This window comes from Corythoichthys intestinalis, chromosome 16 (assembly GCF_030265065.1).
Source record: "Corythoichthys intestinalis isolate RoL2023-P3 chromosome 16, ASM3026506v1, whole genome shotgun sequence".
NCBI lineage: Eukaryota > Metazoa > Chordata > Actinopteri > Syngnathiformes > Syngnathidae > Corythoichthys > Corythoichthys intestinalis.
Window position 1 is genome coordinate 6,450,581 of NC_080410.1, and position 14,078 is coordinate 6,464,658.

At 37.6% G+C, this 14,078-nt stretch overlaps 1 protein-coding gene across 2 annotated transcripts in view; it reads left to right on the plus strand.

The window, feature by feature from the left end:
- Positions 1–14,078, plus strand: part of LOC130932147 (hemicentin-2-like) — a 73,588-nt gene that overhangs the window by 26,225 nt on the left and 33,285 nt on the right. For both annotated transcript variants that reach the window (XM_057861577.1, XM_057861578.1), the window contains exons 5-7: positions 494–724; positions 1,990–2,253; positions 5,371–5,460. In XM_057861577.1, coding sequence (XP_057717560.1) covers positions 494–724; positions 1,990–2,253; positions 5,371–5,460 — 585 coding nt within the window. The remainder of the gene's footprint in view (positions 1–493; positions 725–1,989; positions 2,254–5,370; positions 5,461–14,078) is intronic.

Here is a 14,078-nt window from a genome sequence, read left to right on the forward strand (position 1 = left end):
CATACGAAAGTGACCCAAATCGGATTTGAAATGGTCCACTTCTATGCAACTTGTCACATTTAGATCTTGAAGTTAATGCACCACTCGAGTTGGAAAAACACGGAAAAATTGGATTCGTGTATTAAGACCTGCAGTATGAACCTAGCCTAGGTGGACACGACTGCACTGCAATATGCATTTGCCCCAACACCAATAATGAAAAAACGTTGTCGATATTATCCAATATGATTTTAAAATGCTTTTATTGGCCGATATTGTCAGCTATGCAACAACATCGGACAACTCTACTTATTGAAAAGCATGATTTTTGGAACAACATTTCTCAGTGGAAAACTGGAAATACAAAGCCATTTGTACCTTCATAAAACCTTAAAGGACAGCATTAATTTCAATTAAATAAACGCCATCTGATCAGGGGATCTTTTTAAGGGTTCATCAGGAGAGAAGGAGGTCGCTGCTTTCGGCTTGAATCATTTTGTTCTTCCTTTTTCAGATGATATTGAACTGACATGTCCAAGTACCTACACTGCAATAGAGTACGTTCCTCACAACCTCTCTTGCTCTGTGAAGAACGGGTCTCCGGAAGCTCTGATCACATGGTTCAAAGACGGAGATGAGGTGGAGTTACCGGAGACCCTGTCAAGATACGATGCGGGCCAGTATGTCGTCGTTGCCACCTTGTTTTCAAGCACAGTGAACACTACGGTGGAGTTAGATGTTGTATGTGAGTACATGTATTGTCTTCTGTTGTCATTGACTGTGAATTGGAAATGAGATTGTCACTGATAGACATCCAATCCATTTGACATGGACAAGATGTACTACATAGACATGAAAAGAGTCAAATTTCTTTAATAACTCTTTCAGTGCTCTTGACGAAGTTAGACATGATCATAGGCAGTGAACGATTCAATGATAGAATAATCTAGTGAATAATTTTAATTTTATTTAATCTGTCAATTTTATTGTCTGGATTAATCTCCTTTTGAGAATTAAAATGAGTTTGTAACTAGTAGTGTTGTTTTTGGCAGCCTTTTTAATTTTTGTCTTAGTCTTTTAGACGAAAATACTTATGAGTTTTAGTCATATTTTAGTCATTTCACAATGTGTTTGTCTTCGTTCAGTTTTAGTCAACGAAAAATTTCATCTACAGCAATTACTCAAAATATTTTCGTCTGTAAACTTTATAGGTTTTAGTCCATGAATAAATAAATAAATAAAAGGTTTCGAACAACTTTGAATGAACACTGACAGACGAGCACATAATTGTAAAGTGTACCAGGACAACACAATCTTCGTGATGATAATACACACTCAGCATTAAAACAGCACATTATTTTTACTTAATTAAACTCCCCTGGACGCCACAAACTGTATGTAAAAAGTTTCCAAATTGTTTAAGATGACACTAACCACGCTAAATGCAAATGCGAATGCTGTGCTAATGCTACAAGTTACATTTAGTGTGTGTCAATCATTCAGCACAGACCTTTAAAGGTAAAAGCAGCATGGCATATCTCATCAAGATAAAAAAAAACAAATTTACCAAGCAGCTCCTGACATGTGTTTCACAAAAGGCAAGTCTGGAGCCTGGAGAGATACCGGGGAGTAAACGTGAGTGACACGACCAAAAACTGCTTCGATGCGTGCTAACCACACATACGAAAAGAAAATGTCACACATTGTGAACTTATGACGGAAACTATGGCCAATTTGCATCTGGTTCTCGTCTTGTTTCACAAAAACTGGCATTCGTCTCGTTATGTTTTAGTCTCTATGTTTTTAGCTCGTCATCGTTATGAGAAAATTGTTTTCCAACAAAATATTCATAAATATGTATAAATAAATACAGTGTATGTAGTAGACAAAAACAGCACTGGTCACTAGTAGACATTTGTTTATTCGCTGCCAACTTCCCACTTCAAACGGATTGGACATCAATAACTGACAATGTCAGCCAACGAGTTTATCAAAAACGATTGTGTTCAGATCCGCCGTCAGAGATAGAAGAGCTGGTGGACATCAAAGCTGAGCGGGGCTCAGAAGTGTTTCTCAAATGCTCCGCCAGAGGCAACCCCAGACCTGAGTACTCCTGGGAAATACCCACTTGGATCAACGTAACGCAAGTCAACGAAGACGGTGTTTCTCGTCTGCTGATCTCAGACGCGGCTTTGCACCACACGGGCATCTATACGTGCTCCGCCCGTAACGACAGAGGGACTGCATTCCAACAAATCTCAATTACTCTAATAGGTGAGGGTCATACACTCCTTCCAGCTCTTTTTCGTGTACAGCACAGATCCAGACAGATTCTGGAGGCGTCCAGTCCATTTGGAATCCAAATGGATTTCACGTCTAATTTCGTCAATGAGTGTTTTAACTCCTTGATGCCTGAATTTACATTTAACACGTTGCCTATACATAAAACATTTGATTTTTTAATGGTTTTGTAATTTTCAAATTTTTTTCTGTATTTTTTTATTTAATTTTCTATATTTAGTATTTTTTGATCAAAACTACTGTATTTTTAATGAACTGATGTATTCGAATGCTTTATGTACATTTGTTAAAGTGTTTAGCTGATTGGACATCTACGAGTGACTAATTTATTTTTTATTTTTATGACAATCTCATTTCAATTCTCAGCAGAAGGATGATTGGACACCACATGACTTGGACATCTAGCATCGTCAATGGCACTGTAAGAGTTAAATACAAATTCAGTCATCAAAGGGTTAATCCAGTGCTTCTCAATTACAATACAACAATTACACCCCCCCAGGAAGACGTGAAACGTCTCCCCCCCCTCCCCCCAACTCTCTGCTGTCAATGTAAAATAGTATCATTTGAATATAAAGTTATTATAAGTATACCTCTCCATAACATTGTGTCCATTTTGATATTAAAGAAAAAAAGTAATATGGATCAACTTAAAGTATAACTTTACTAACATTGTTTTGTTTGGAACAGAAAGCACATCAATTTGCCTGAATTAAAAAAAAAACAAACAAAAAAAACAGTCACATCCAAACTGTAAAAACACACTTAAGGTACATTTTTGGACCATTTGATACTGAAGATAACATTGAATAAAATTAATAAATAATAATGAATTTGAATTGATCAGCAACATTAACTCATGAGTACAATATGCCAAACAATTTGACCGAAAAAACAAAAATTAATCGTACAAAAACGACAGCGTCATTGGACAGAGGGACAATTTTTATTTTCAGTTGAAATTTTCTTTTATCCCAGACAATTGTTTTGATGACCTGACATGTTTCAGCGACTACTTACTCCTTGATCCTTCGCAGTTTTTATTTTTGCTGCAGGCAAAATCTGATCTTTATATAAAGAAAAAATATTTATATAAATTTGCCTCTGATGGGGGGGCAAGTTCACGGAGGTAAGCTACACTGGTCAAGCAAAGATGTTTTACCGCCACATGCAGGATAGACTGTGTATTGAGTTGTTCACCAAAACAAACACTGAACAAATATGGCAGCGGAACTTGGCTGCTGAGGGTTCCATGTGGCCCCCTTCTTGGCCCGTTTCAGAAAAATCCTAGAACCGCCACTGTTTATCACTAGTTGACACCTATCGCCGTCAATGGCAACCAATGAGTTAAGAATGACCACATTTAAAATATATCCTCAAGCTGTGAATTATTTGCCTGGCACGGTCAGACTGTTCTCCTTGTATTTTTCAGACACTGTTACAATAGTCTGGGACCCAGCCCATTAACGGCCTCTTGAGCAAGAACAAAATTAACTGTCCAATCAGATTTGTTTATTTGCGTGACGTGTTCTTAACGAGCAACGTCACTCTTCCGCGTCGAAAGTCGTCTCCACAACAAAACAGATGACGAACAGGAGAGCCAATAATATGTTCCAATCCACGGTTAAATCCGTTTTAAATTAACAAAAACATATAGACACAAGTCATTGACAACAGGCTTTCTCGCGCTAGCCATGTTAAATAAACTTCTCCGTTCTCCGCTCGCGCCGCGCGAGTTGTTGCTTTACCAACGTCACGTCTGCCCGTCGCTGATTGGTCCACTACGCTGTCTGTTTGGTGTGGCTTGCTTCGCCTTGGAAATTTGATCCGCTCGTTGGTCGCCAGACTCTATAGCTGGAACAGCGGTGAGTCAGGAGTACCAGGCTAGTAAATTATGGGTTCATCACAAGTAAACGTCCAAATTGTTTGAACTGGAACTTCAAATAGATTGGACGTCTTTCAAAGTCAATGGCAGCCAATGATCTAAATTAGTCTTAGACCAGTGCAAGTAGAGTTTGCCTTCAAGGAAGATGCCATGGACGTAAATTTGATAGCGACGTAATTGCGCATGCCAAGTAGCGCAGCAGTTGCGGTGTGAAAAATGATAATGATTCTAAGGGCCCATGCCCTGTTGAGCCCACAAAGAAAATTAGAACATTAGGTAATCGTTTGCAAATATAAATATTAATCATTATAATTTTAATAGGAATAAAACGAAGGGTTAATTTTTCTTGTTTTGTTTTTGGCAAAAAGTAAACACCCAGAGAGCATATGTATTGCCCCCCCCCAACCCTTGTATTTTCATTAAATGGTTTTGTCCGCCCTTCCTTCGATCAGACCGGGAGCAGCGGTGCGCATTTACACCAGTCAATGACTCGGTGTGGGCCGTACTGCAGAAATGTTTTTACACCTGTCAGTGACTCGGAGTGCACGGTACTGCAGAAATGTTTTCAAAACAAAAATCAGGTTATCAAAAGAGGAAAGAAAAGAAAGCAAAACAGGAGGAGGGTAGAAAAGGTCAACAGGATGTGACAAAGTACTTCACAAAGGAAGGTTGGTATCTTGTGTCAGTGTAGTGCTGAAAATTAACCTGTTATCTTAGCCCACTCCAGCCCCATCTGGAACCTCGCAATGTCTATTACAAAGCTCCGAAGCGAGGTCACAGCTCACTTCGAAAGAAATACGGGATTTTTCCGGCCTCAATGAGCGACATTCACCTACAGTATTCAAAAACATGAATTCCAAATAATGACGGCATTTTTTGAGTATCCTAACGATGTTGAAAGTTGGTGTGGAAATTTTCTTTTTTAAAATCGGCTTGAATCCAGTTTGTCAAGAATTTATTGAATTTAGTTTGTCATCAATTGAACTTAGTTTGTTAACAAAGGACCTCGCTTCGAAGCTGTAGCCTATAGTGGTGATTGTGAGTTTACAGATGGGGCTAAGCCTACTCCATAGTGAAATACTGTAATTTTTTTGCTAGCTAGTGTTTGCTCCACTTTTAGCTTACATTTAATCAGTACAGCAGCCAAACCCTTAGCAAGCTCTTCATACTAAAACAGTTGTCTCTGCCCTTGCCTGTTGTAACAGGAACAACTCCTCTTGCTGCATCTGGCTCAGCAGCCCTGTCTCCCGACCCCCTTTATGATCCAGCCTCAACTTTAATCCCAACTGGAGGAGGTGAGGAATTATTTCAAACACTGCAACACCACACATAAAATATCAGTGGTTAAAGGTAAACCCCTTATCTACACAGTTGTGAGGGAATATGTATATTAAGAATAATATATCATAGAATATACAGAATAATATAGAAGATATTGTTACAGTGTATCACAAAAGTGAGTACACCGCTCGCATTTCTGATGACACACAATTTAAACATGCTTAACCTAGCGAACGCAACAACAACTATGATCGGGGATTGCCTCGAGTTAACTTTCGGCTAACGTCACTAGCTTATACTGTTCATTCCGCAACAGTAGGCAGCTATGCTTTGACAAAGTCCTCAGTCATCTATCCAAAAATCACACTTACTTTTTGGCAAATCCTTGATCATAAGCAGACCGGTTAAGGAAGCAGGCATCTTCGAAGTGTTTGCAGCAGAGAACACTACTCGATGATGGCGTGAAATTCATTGGCTTCGTGCGAACGAAAGATGTCCATTTACGTGCCCTGCTATCCTTTGGCCACTCATGCAACTTTTCGTTTGAGCGAGAACAAAACATCGCCACACACAGCTGTGGCATCTTACCGAGAAGCAATGCAACAAACAATACTGTTCTATGGTGGACTTCCCTCGCACGTCTAGGTGTGACGTAATTTCCAAAGATTTCCGGAGTTTGCCGAAGAAAAGCATTTTCATTGTCAAGGGCGTTGCTATGGGTTAAACAAAGAATCTGGAAGGGTTGCGTTAAAAAAAATAATGAAAATATGCTTATAATTGTTTAGCCATTGATATTATTCAAAAACATGGTTGGCCAACCTTACTTCAAAGTTCCCGTTTACGTTAAAACATTTAGTCATCAAGTCTTCAAGTCATTCATGATGGTATTTGCTTAGAGAATATTAATACTGTATATGGCGGAAAACACAGACAAGACTGAAAAAGCAGTTTCTGCTCTTGCACTCCTCTTTAAAATAAACTACTGTATTTCAAGCCAAAAGAACTGTTGTGTTTGATAGAACAATATGTCTATATGCTGCCATAGCAGATTCATGGTGACTTAAGCTCCCAATTTTTAATTTGTCCCTTTTACGCTGAAAACCCCAGTTTACAGACGTTGCGCAACCGCTTTTATTTCAACCCAGCCATAAAACGAAGGTAATTAATTATATTTATTAATCAAAATGTCTGTCATTTTTAGCTTAGAATCATTAATTGATCTCTAATATTTAGTTTAAAAAAAAAAAGCGACTTAAAAAATTATTTACTCGCATATTTCAGCTTTTAAACAAATTACGTCACAATGAAAAAAATGGCGTCTGTAAAAAAGTCACGGATATCTACCTCATAACTATCGATTAATTGTATTTTTTTGTTACTGTCGCTATTTCTCCAATATGTTAGGTGATAAAGAATCGATCCCAACAACGAAAATTTGAAGAAAAAAAACGTTTAAAAGGGTAAATATATGAAAAAGAACATCTCGACCCCTCCGTGATGTCAGCGATTTCTGCATCACGACCCTTGTGATATTACTATGTTTCACCCATAAAATCCCCCAAAAATCCGGCTGTGGCCATTCACATCTGTGTCTTGACACTTGATGATACCTGCCGCATGGAGTTTTTGGATCGAAACAAGGTAAGTACACGATAATATCTCGTTAAAATCGTGGTGTCTTTAATTCTGGTCTTGCGTGCTCTCGCCTTCAGTTATGGTTTTACTGTTAAATTTTTTATTTTTTTTTTTAAATCCCCTCCTGTTCAAAAATTTTCTTGACCCAGAAAATAGAGAATTTAAGCTTCCCAATGATGTATCACACATGCATATCGGACAATTTTGAAAGTTGGCCAAATTGGGGGTCTCAGAGCGGAACTTCAAGTCACCTGTTTTCCGCCATATATAAATATATAAAAATATATTTAGATTGTAAAAGATGACCTTCAGTACATTTCTTATAGATTATATCAGTCTATTCATTATTGCTCTATACGCTGTATGTTTACATAAATATATTTTCATCTTATATTAATGCAAAAAATGCACAAATTAGTGTGTAAAGAGTCACCATAATACAGTAAATTATGTAGTTGATACTCTAAATGTGTGTGTCCCAGCACTGGTGGTGGGGCCCAAAGTGATATCTTTTCATGGGGCCCAAAATCCCTGGCAGCGCCCCTGGCGCAACTACACTTTGAGCAGCGAATTCGCAGCATATGGGCGTGAGCCGACAGGGGGCGCAGTCACAAGGAATCCCCAGTCAAAATTACTCCCACTGCTGTTTTTTTTTTTTTTTTTTTTTTTTTTTTTTCATTAGGAAAGTCAATGAATTGTTGCCAAAAAATGTGATTATCGATTTTTGCCGGCAGCTACAGTATGAGCAGTCACGTTTGGGTCTGTGCGTAATGTGAGGGTTCGCACGCGCCAGTGATTGGCGCAAGAGAGAGAGAGGGAGAGAGAGAGTTCACTGCTACAGTCAGGTGTAGCTGCTGAATCAAAAATATTTACGCGAGAGTTAGATTGTCTTGCGTCGTGTGTGTTGTTAGATCCAGTGTGGCTCTATCAGAGGTGAGTTAAAAAAGCTAATTGTATTCTTTGTATTCTTTCTTGATGAGACGTTACTACTTAGCACGGAGCACTAAGCAAGTTAGCGATCATGCAAATCAGTGTTGTATTGTGTTTTGAAGAAAAATATTAGCATATTATATAATTGAGTTGTTAGATTGTAAAGTTGTCTCATTTCTTTCTATAAAGAAATGATAGACACAAACCCATTTATATAACAGCTCAAGGTCACTGAAAGTCCCATTCAAACTGTAAATTGTCAAATGATGGTGCTTTGAAATTGGGCTTGGAATGTATTTATGAAAAACTGCTCATTACAGTCAGCCTTCTGCTTATTGGATTTTGTTATTTAGTTTGATTAAAGAAAATAAATTAGTCATTGACAGTGTTGTTAATGTTACTTTAAAAAAGTAATTAGTTACAAATTACTTCTAATTGCGTTCGTAACTCAGTTACCTGAAAGTAAGAGTAATTATTTACTTGACAAAGTAATTGATGTTAGCCTTAATGTTTTTTTGTTTTTTTTTCACCCTCCCCCCAAAAAAACTTAGTAACCTTTGCTATGTTTGGAAGTCATTTATTGTTTTGAATCAACCGTTAAAGCTGTTAAAATTGCTCCCATTATTGCCTTAATTTCCTTCTGTCTTCTTTCGACATGTAACAGTTTTAAAACTATTTTATCATTTAAAGATAGATTCAAGTCAAGATTTTGCCGATTTAGGAGTATTTTAGATAAAAAGTTACTTAGGTTCACTTGGAAGGTTCTCTACAACAGAGCCTTCCTGAGAAGTCTACTGCTTTAAGATGGCGGCTGTTTACTAACGCCAGTGAGTCTATCATTTTACTTGTTCTAGTTCTATCCACATGTGATATCTACCGTAGCATCATGTGGGCGTAGTTTGTAGGCTAGTATCGGCTATAGGCATGTATTATTGGAGCCACCTGGCATCATGTTTGCAACGGCCTCCTCCTTCCTTCTCATCTCCGTGTCTCTCAGACTTTTCTCGTGTCATTTAACCAATGTAGTAAAGCATCCCTTTACATCCTCAGTAACGGTAACGGCATTGCCAAGATGAGCAAAGTAATTAATTTAGATTGCTCACTACTAAAAAAATAACATCGTTAGAAACACCGTTACACTCTAACGCCATTATTAAAAACACTGGTCATTGACAGAATTAAATCAGTGCCTCACAAGAAAAAAAATGTCAATCAGCCACACTTTTTTTAACCCCTTCAGACCCGCATTTTTCTGCTGGGCAAAAAAAAAAAAAAAAAAAAAATCTGCGCTGATTTTGACCCTACTCAAACACCAGAAAAAGTGCAATTTTTGGTGGGGGTTATTTCATGCTTTTATTGGTTATTTTTAGTGTTAATGTGTTTTTAATGAGAAATGAGTACTTTGTGTTATCCTTTTTGAAGCTGCGTTTGGTCAGCCATTCTAAGGAGCCAAAAATAGCAAAGAGAGCGTGCCAAATCTCATAATTTGATTTCGATCGGTGCAGTTTCATCCAATCATTTCCCAGAAGTGGCAACAGCATCTAAATTCAGTGTATTTATTGGTATAGTGATGCGAACACGTCATGTCCTTTGGCAGCAGCATGCTTAGGTCTGAAGGAGTTAATTTGAATGAACTGGACTTTTTTTGTACTGAGAAATTATTTTGATGTTTTATACTCGGAACCTTTACTAAAAACTTTGACAAGTTATATGTATTTAAAACAGTAACAGATGTAGACTAGAGTCAGGAGCTGTAAAAAAAAAAAAAAATTATATAATATATATTTTTGAAGGAACTAGTCATCCATTTTGTCTTCATTGTTAGTGACAGCATGCCTAAGACTATTTCAACTGAAATTGTTAAGGTAATTGAAAAAAGTGACATTTATCTGACTAATCGATTAATCATCATTAGTTGCAGCCATATCACTGGGGGGGGCATTTTTCATTTCGCATACCCTAACGACAAGGGCATAGGTTTGCATAGGGAGGTAAGGTCATAACAAGACCAACTTTTCAGGATCCTCAAATTGTTCCCACCTCATTCTAATTTACCGTGCGGTAAACGGACTCATTGCATATTGCGACAGGCTTAGCGACTTCAATAAAACATGTCATTAGTTAGTTAGATGGACTTGCGATCTGCAAGCTTGTAATTGTGTCCTGTCGTCTTCCAAAATTACAACTGGGTGACGGCGCTTGTTCATTCACGGCCGACGTGCAGCCAAGCTTGGCATTGAAGAGACAGGACACAACAGTGTACCCTCCTTTGTTTCGGTGAAATAAGTCAATGTTTTGGCCACTCTGGTGCGCTTTTTTGGCTTTGTGCGCTTCCCCCGCTTGGATACCAAGCGTCCGACATTTTAAAAAATCCCCCTGCCCCCCTTAAAAAATTTCTCCTCAGATCTACATACCTGTCAACCCGAGGCTGTTGGCAATCTTACAAATAGTGACGTATGCCCTTACAAATTGGTGACTAATCTTACGTTTTATACAGCGTTAGCGTTGTGCAATATGAAACAAAAAACTAAAATTTTAAAATAATATGAATTTATTGGTAATAATTTGTCACTATAACCTGGTATAATCAAAGTACAATCAATACCTTCAGCTACATCATGATTACTAAAATTTAACAGTGACTTTTGTTTTAATTGTATGTACAGTGAGTCAAATAAGGATTTAGTCGACCACTAATTGTACAAGTTCTCCAACTTGAAAATATTAGAGAGGCCTGCAATTGTCAACATGGGTAAACCTCAACCATGAGAGACAGAATGTGGGGGGGGGGGAAAAAAATCACATTGTTTGATTTTTAAATAATTTATTTGCAAATCATGGTGGAAAATAAGTATTTGGTCAATACCAAAAGTTCATCTCGATACTTTGTTATGTACCCTTTGTTGGCAATAACGGAGGCCAAACCTTTTCTGTAACTCTTCAACAGCTTTTCACACACTGTTGCTGGTATTTTGGCCCCTTCCTCTATGCAGATCTGCTCTAGACCAGTGATGTTTTGGGGCTGTTGTTGGGCAACACGGATTTTCAACTCCCTCCACAGATTTTCTATGGGGTTGAGATCTGGCGACTGGCTAGGCCACTCCAGGACCTTGAAATGCTTCTTACGAAGCCACTCCTTTGTTGCCCTGGCTGTGTGTTTGGGATCATTGTCATGCTGAAAGACCCAGCCACGTCTCATCTTCAATGCCCTTGCTGATGGAAGATTTTCACTCAAAATCTCTCGATACATGGCCCCGTTCATTCTTTCCTTTACACAGATAAGTCATCCTGGTCCCTTTGCAGAAAAACTGCGCAAAAGCATGATGTTTCCAACCCCATGCTTCAAAGTGGGTATGGTGCAATTCAGTATTCTTTCTCCTCCAAACACGAGAACCTGTGTTTCTACCAAAAAGTTCTATTTTAGTTTCATCTGACCATAACACATTCTCCCAGTCCTCTTCTGGATCATCCAAATGCTCTCTAGCAAACCGCAGACGGGCCTGGATGTGTACTGGCTTCAGCAGGGGCACACGTCTGGCAGTGCAGGATTTGAGTCCCTGGCTGCGCATTGTGTTACTGATAGTAGCCTTTGTTACTGTGGTCCCAGCTCTCTGTAGGTCATTCACTAGGTCCCCTCGTGTGGTTCTGGGATTTTTGCTCACCGTTCTTGTTATCATTTTGACACCACGGGGTGAGATCTTGCATGGAGCCCCAGATCGATGGATATTATCAGTGGTCGTGTATGTCTTCCATTTTCTAATAATTGCTCCCACAGTTGATTTCTTTACACCAAGCGTATTACCTATTGCAGATTCAGTCTTCCCAGCCTGGTGCAGGTCTACAATTTTGTCTCTGGTGTCCTTCGACAGCTCTTTGGTCTTGGCCATAGTGGAGTTTAGAGTGTGACTGACTGAGATGGTGGACAGGTGTCTTTTATACCATAATCAGTTAAAACAGGTGCCATTAATACAGGTAACGAATGGAGCCTCGTTAAACCTCGTTAGACCTCTTTGACAGCCAGAAATATTGCTTGTTTGTAGGTGACCAAATACTTATTTTCCACTCTAATTTGGAAATAAATTCTTTAAAAATCAAACAATGTGATTTTCTGGGGGTTTTCCCCCACATTCTGTCTCTCATGGTTGAGGTTCACCCTTGTTGACAATTACAGGCCTCTCTAATATTTTCAAGTGGGAGAACTTGCACAATTAGTGGTTGACTAAATACTTATTTGCCCCATTGTAGCACTTTTGGCAATTTCTATCATGTCTTTTGATGGCTGCACTTCATGGCACTTCAGCTCGCAATTTAGTTGGACTTGAAGGTAGTTTGTTAGTATGTCCAATTATAAATTGAAAAGGTCAATTGATAAAACTTGCAATCTTTGAGTCAGGGAACATTTCATTTGCTAATTCTCAGAAGTGATCAGCAATAGGCAAATTGTGTTCGGCAACAAATTGCCAGAATAAAATCTCCGCTTTCGTCACTTTTCATTCTGCAGACTGCATCTTTATGACCAGTGTTGTTAATCTTACTTTAAAAAAGTAATGAATTACAGTTACAAATTACTTCTCCCAAAAAGTAATTGAGTTAGTAACTCAGTTACCTGAATGTAATAGTAATTAGTCACTTGGCAAAGTAACTGGTGTTACCTTTCATGTTTTCATAGTAACCTTTGCTATGTTTGGAAGTATTTTAATGTTTCTAATCAACCGTTAAAGTTGTTAAAATTACTCCCGTTTTTGCATTAATTCCCTTCTGTCTACTTTCAACATGTGAAAGTTTTAAAACTGTTAAATCATTTAAAAACTAGGGCTGTCAAACGATTAAAAATTTTAATCGAGTTAATTACAGCTTAAAAATTAATTAATCGTAATTAATCGCAGTTAATCGCAATTCAAACCATCTCTAAAATATGCCATATTTTTATGTAAATTATTGTTGGAATGGAAAGATAAGACACATGACAGAAAAATACATACAACATACTGTACATCAGTACTGTATTTGTTTATTGTAACAATAAATCCACAAATGGCATTATTAACATTCTTTCTGTTAAAGTGATCCACGGATAGAAAGACTTGTAGTTCTTAAACGATAAATGTTATAGTTACAAGTTATAGTAATTTTATATTAAAACCCCTCTTCATGTTTTCGTTGTAATAAAATTTGTAAAATTTTCAATCAAAAGTAGAGTTAATATTATAATAATAAGAAGAATAAAAATAACGATAATAAAAATAGAGTGAAAAGTTTTACGTGTATTTTGCATAGCTAAATTGATATGGAATGCCAGTTTATTTAGCACTGTTGTTTAACTGTGTGTCAGAATAGGGCCTCATTACTATAGACTGAAGTGCTTTTCTTTTTGAGAACATTATTTTTTTTTTGAGCGATAGGAATATTATTTTTGTTGTGCTTTCACTAAAGGATACTTATGTTTGTTGTGAAGGAGAAGCTTATGCCAATAAACGGCGCCAATATGGCCTGTGTCCACTCGCCTTTACTGTATAACATATACAGTGGGGAGAACAAGCAGTGACGTGCGGTGAGGTTCATGGTTGGTGAGGCACTGACTCCTTTAGTGTCAGATTTCCAAATATATAAACCAAAAAGGGTAGTTTATTCAATTGGCTACTGGTTATTTCATATCTCATCAGCATTCTTCACAAAACACGCACACACGGTACATATTATCGATACGTAAAAGTAAGAAAATAACATGCATTTGCGATAATTCATGCAACATAAATGAGAGTAAAGAGTGATGTACAAAACCACAGAATTCAATTATGACCTTTAGTGAAATATTCAGTTGTTTTTAAAACTTGTAATTCTGATACTTTAATCAATTTATTACAGATTGCTAAACAAAAAGTGTGAAAAGAAAAACAAATAATATTTTATTTAAGGCCAAAATTTAGTTAGGACATTAATAAGACCAAACAGATTGGATGAAGGGGGCAAAGGGCCACATTTCTCATGTATATGAACCTAGTTAATTAATAGGCAAAATGATCAATGCAAAATAAATCCTTATTTACTGATAATAACTTTTATGTGC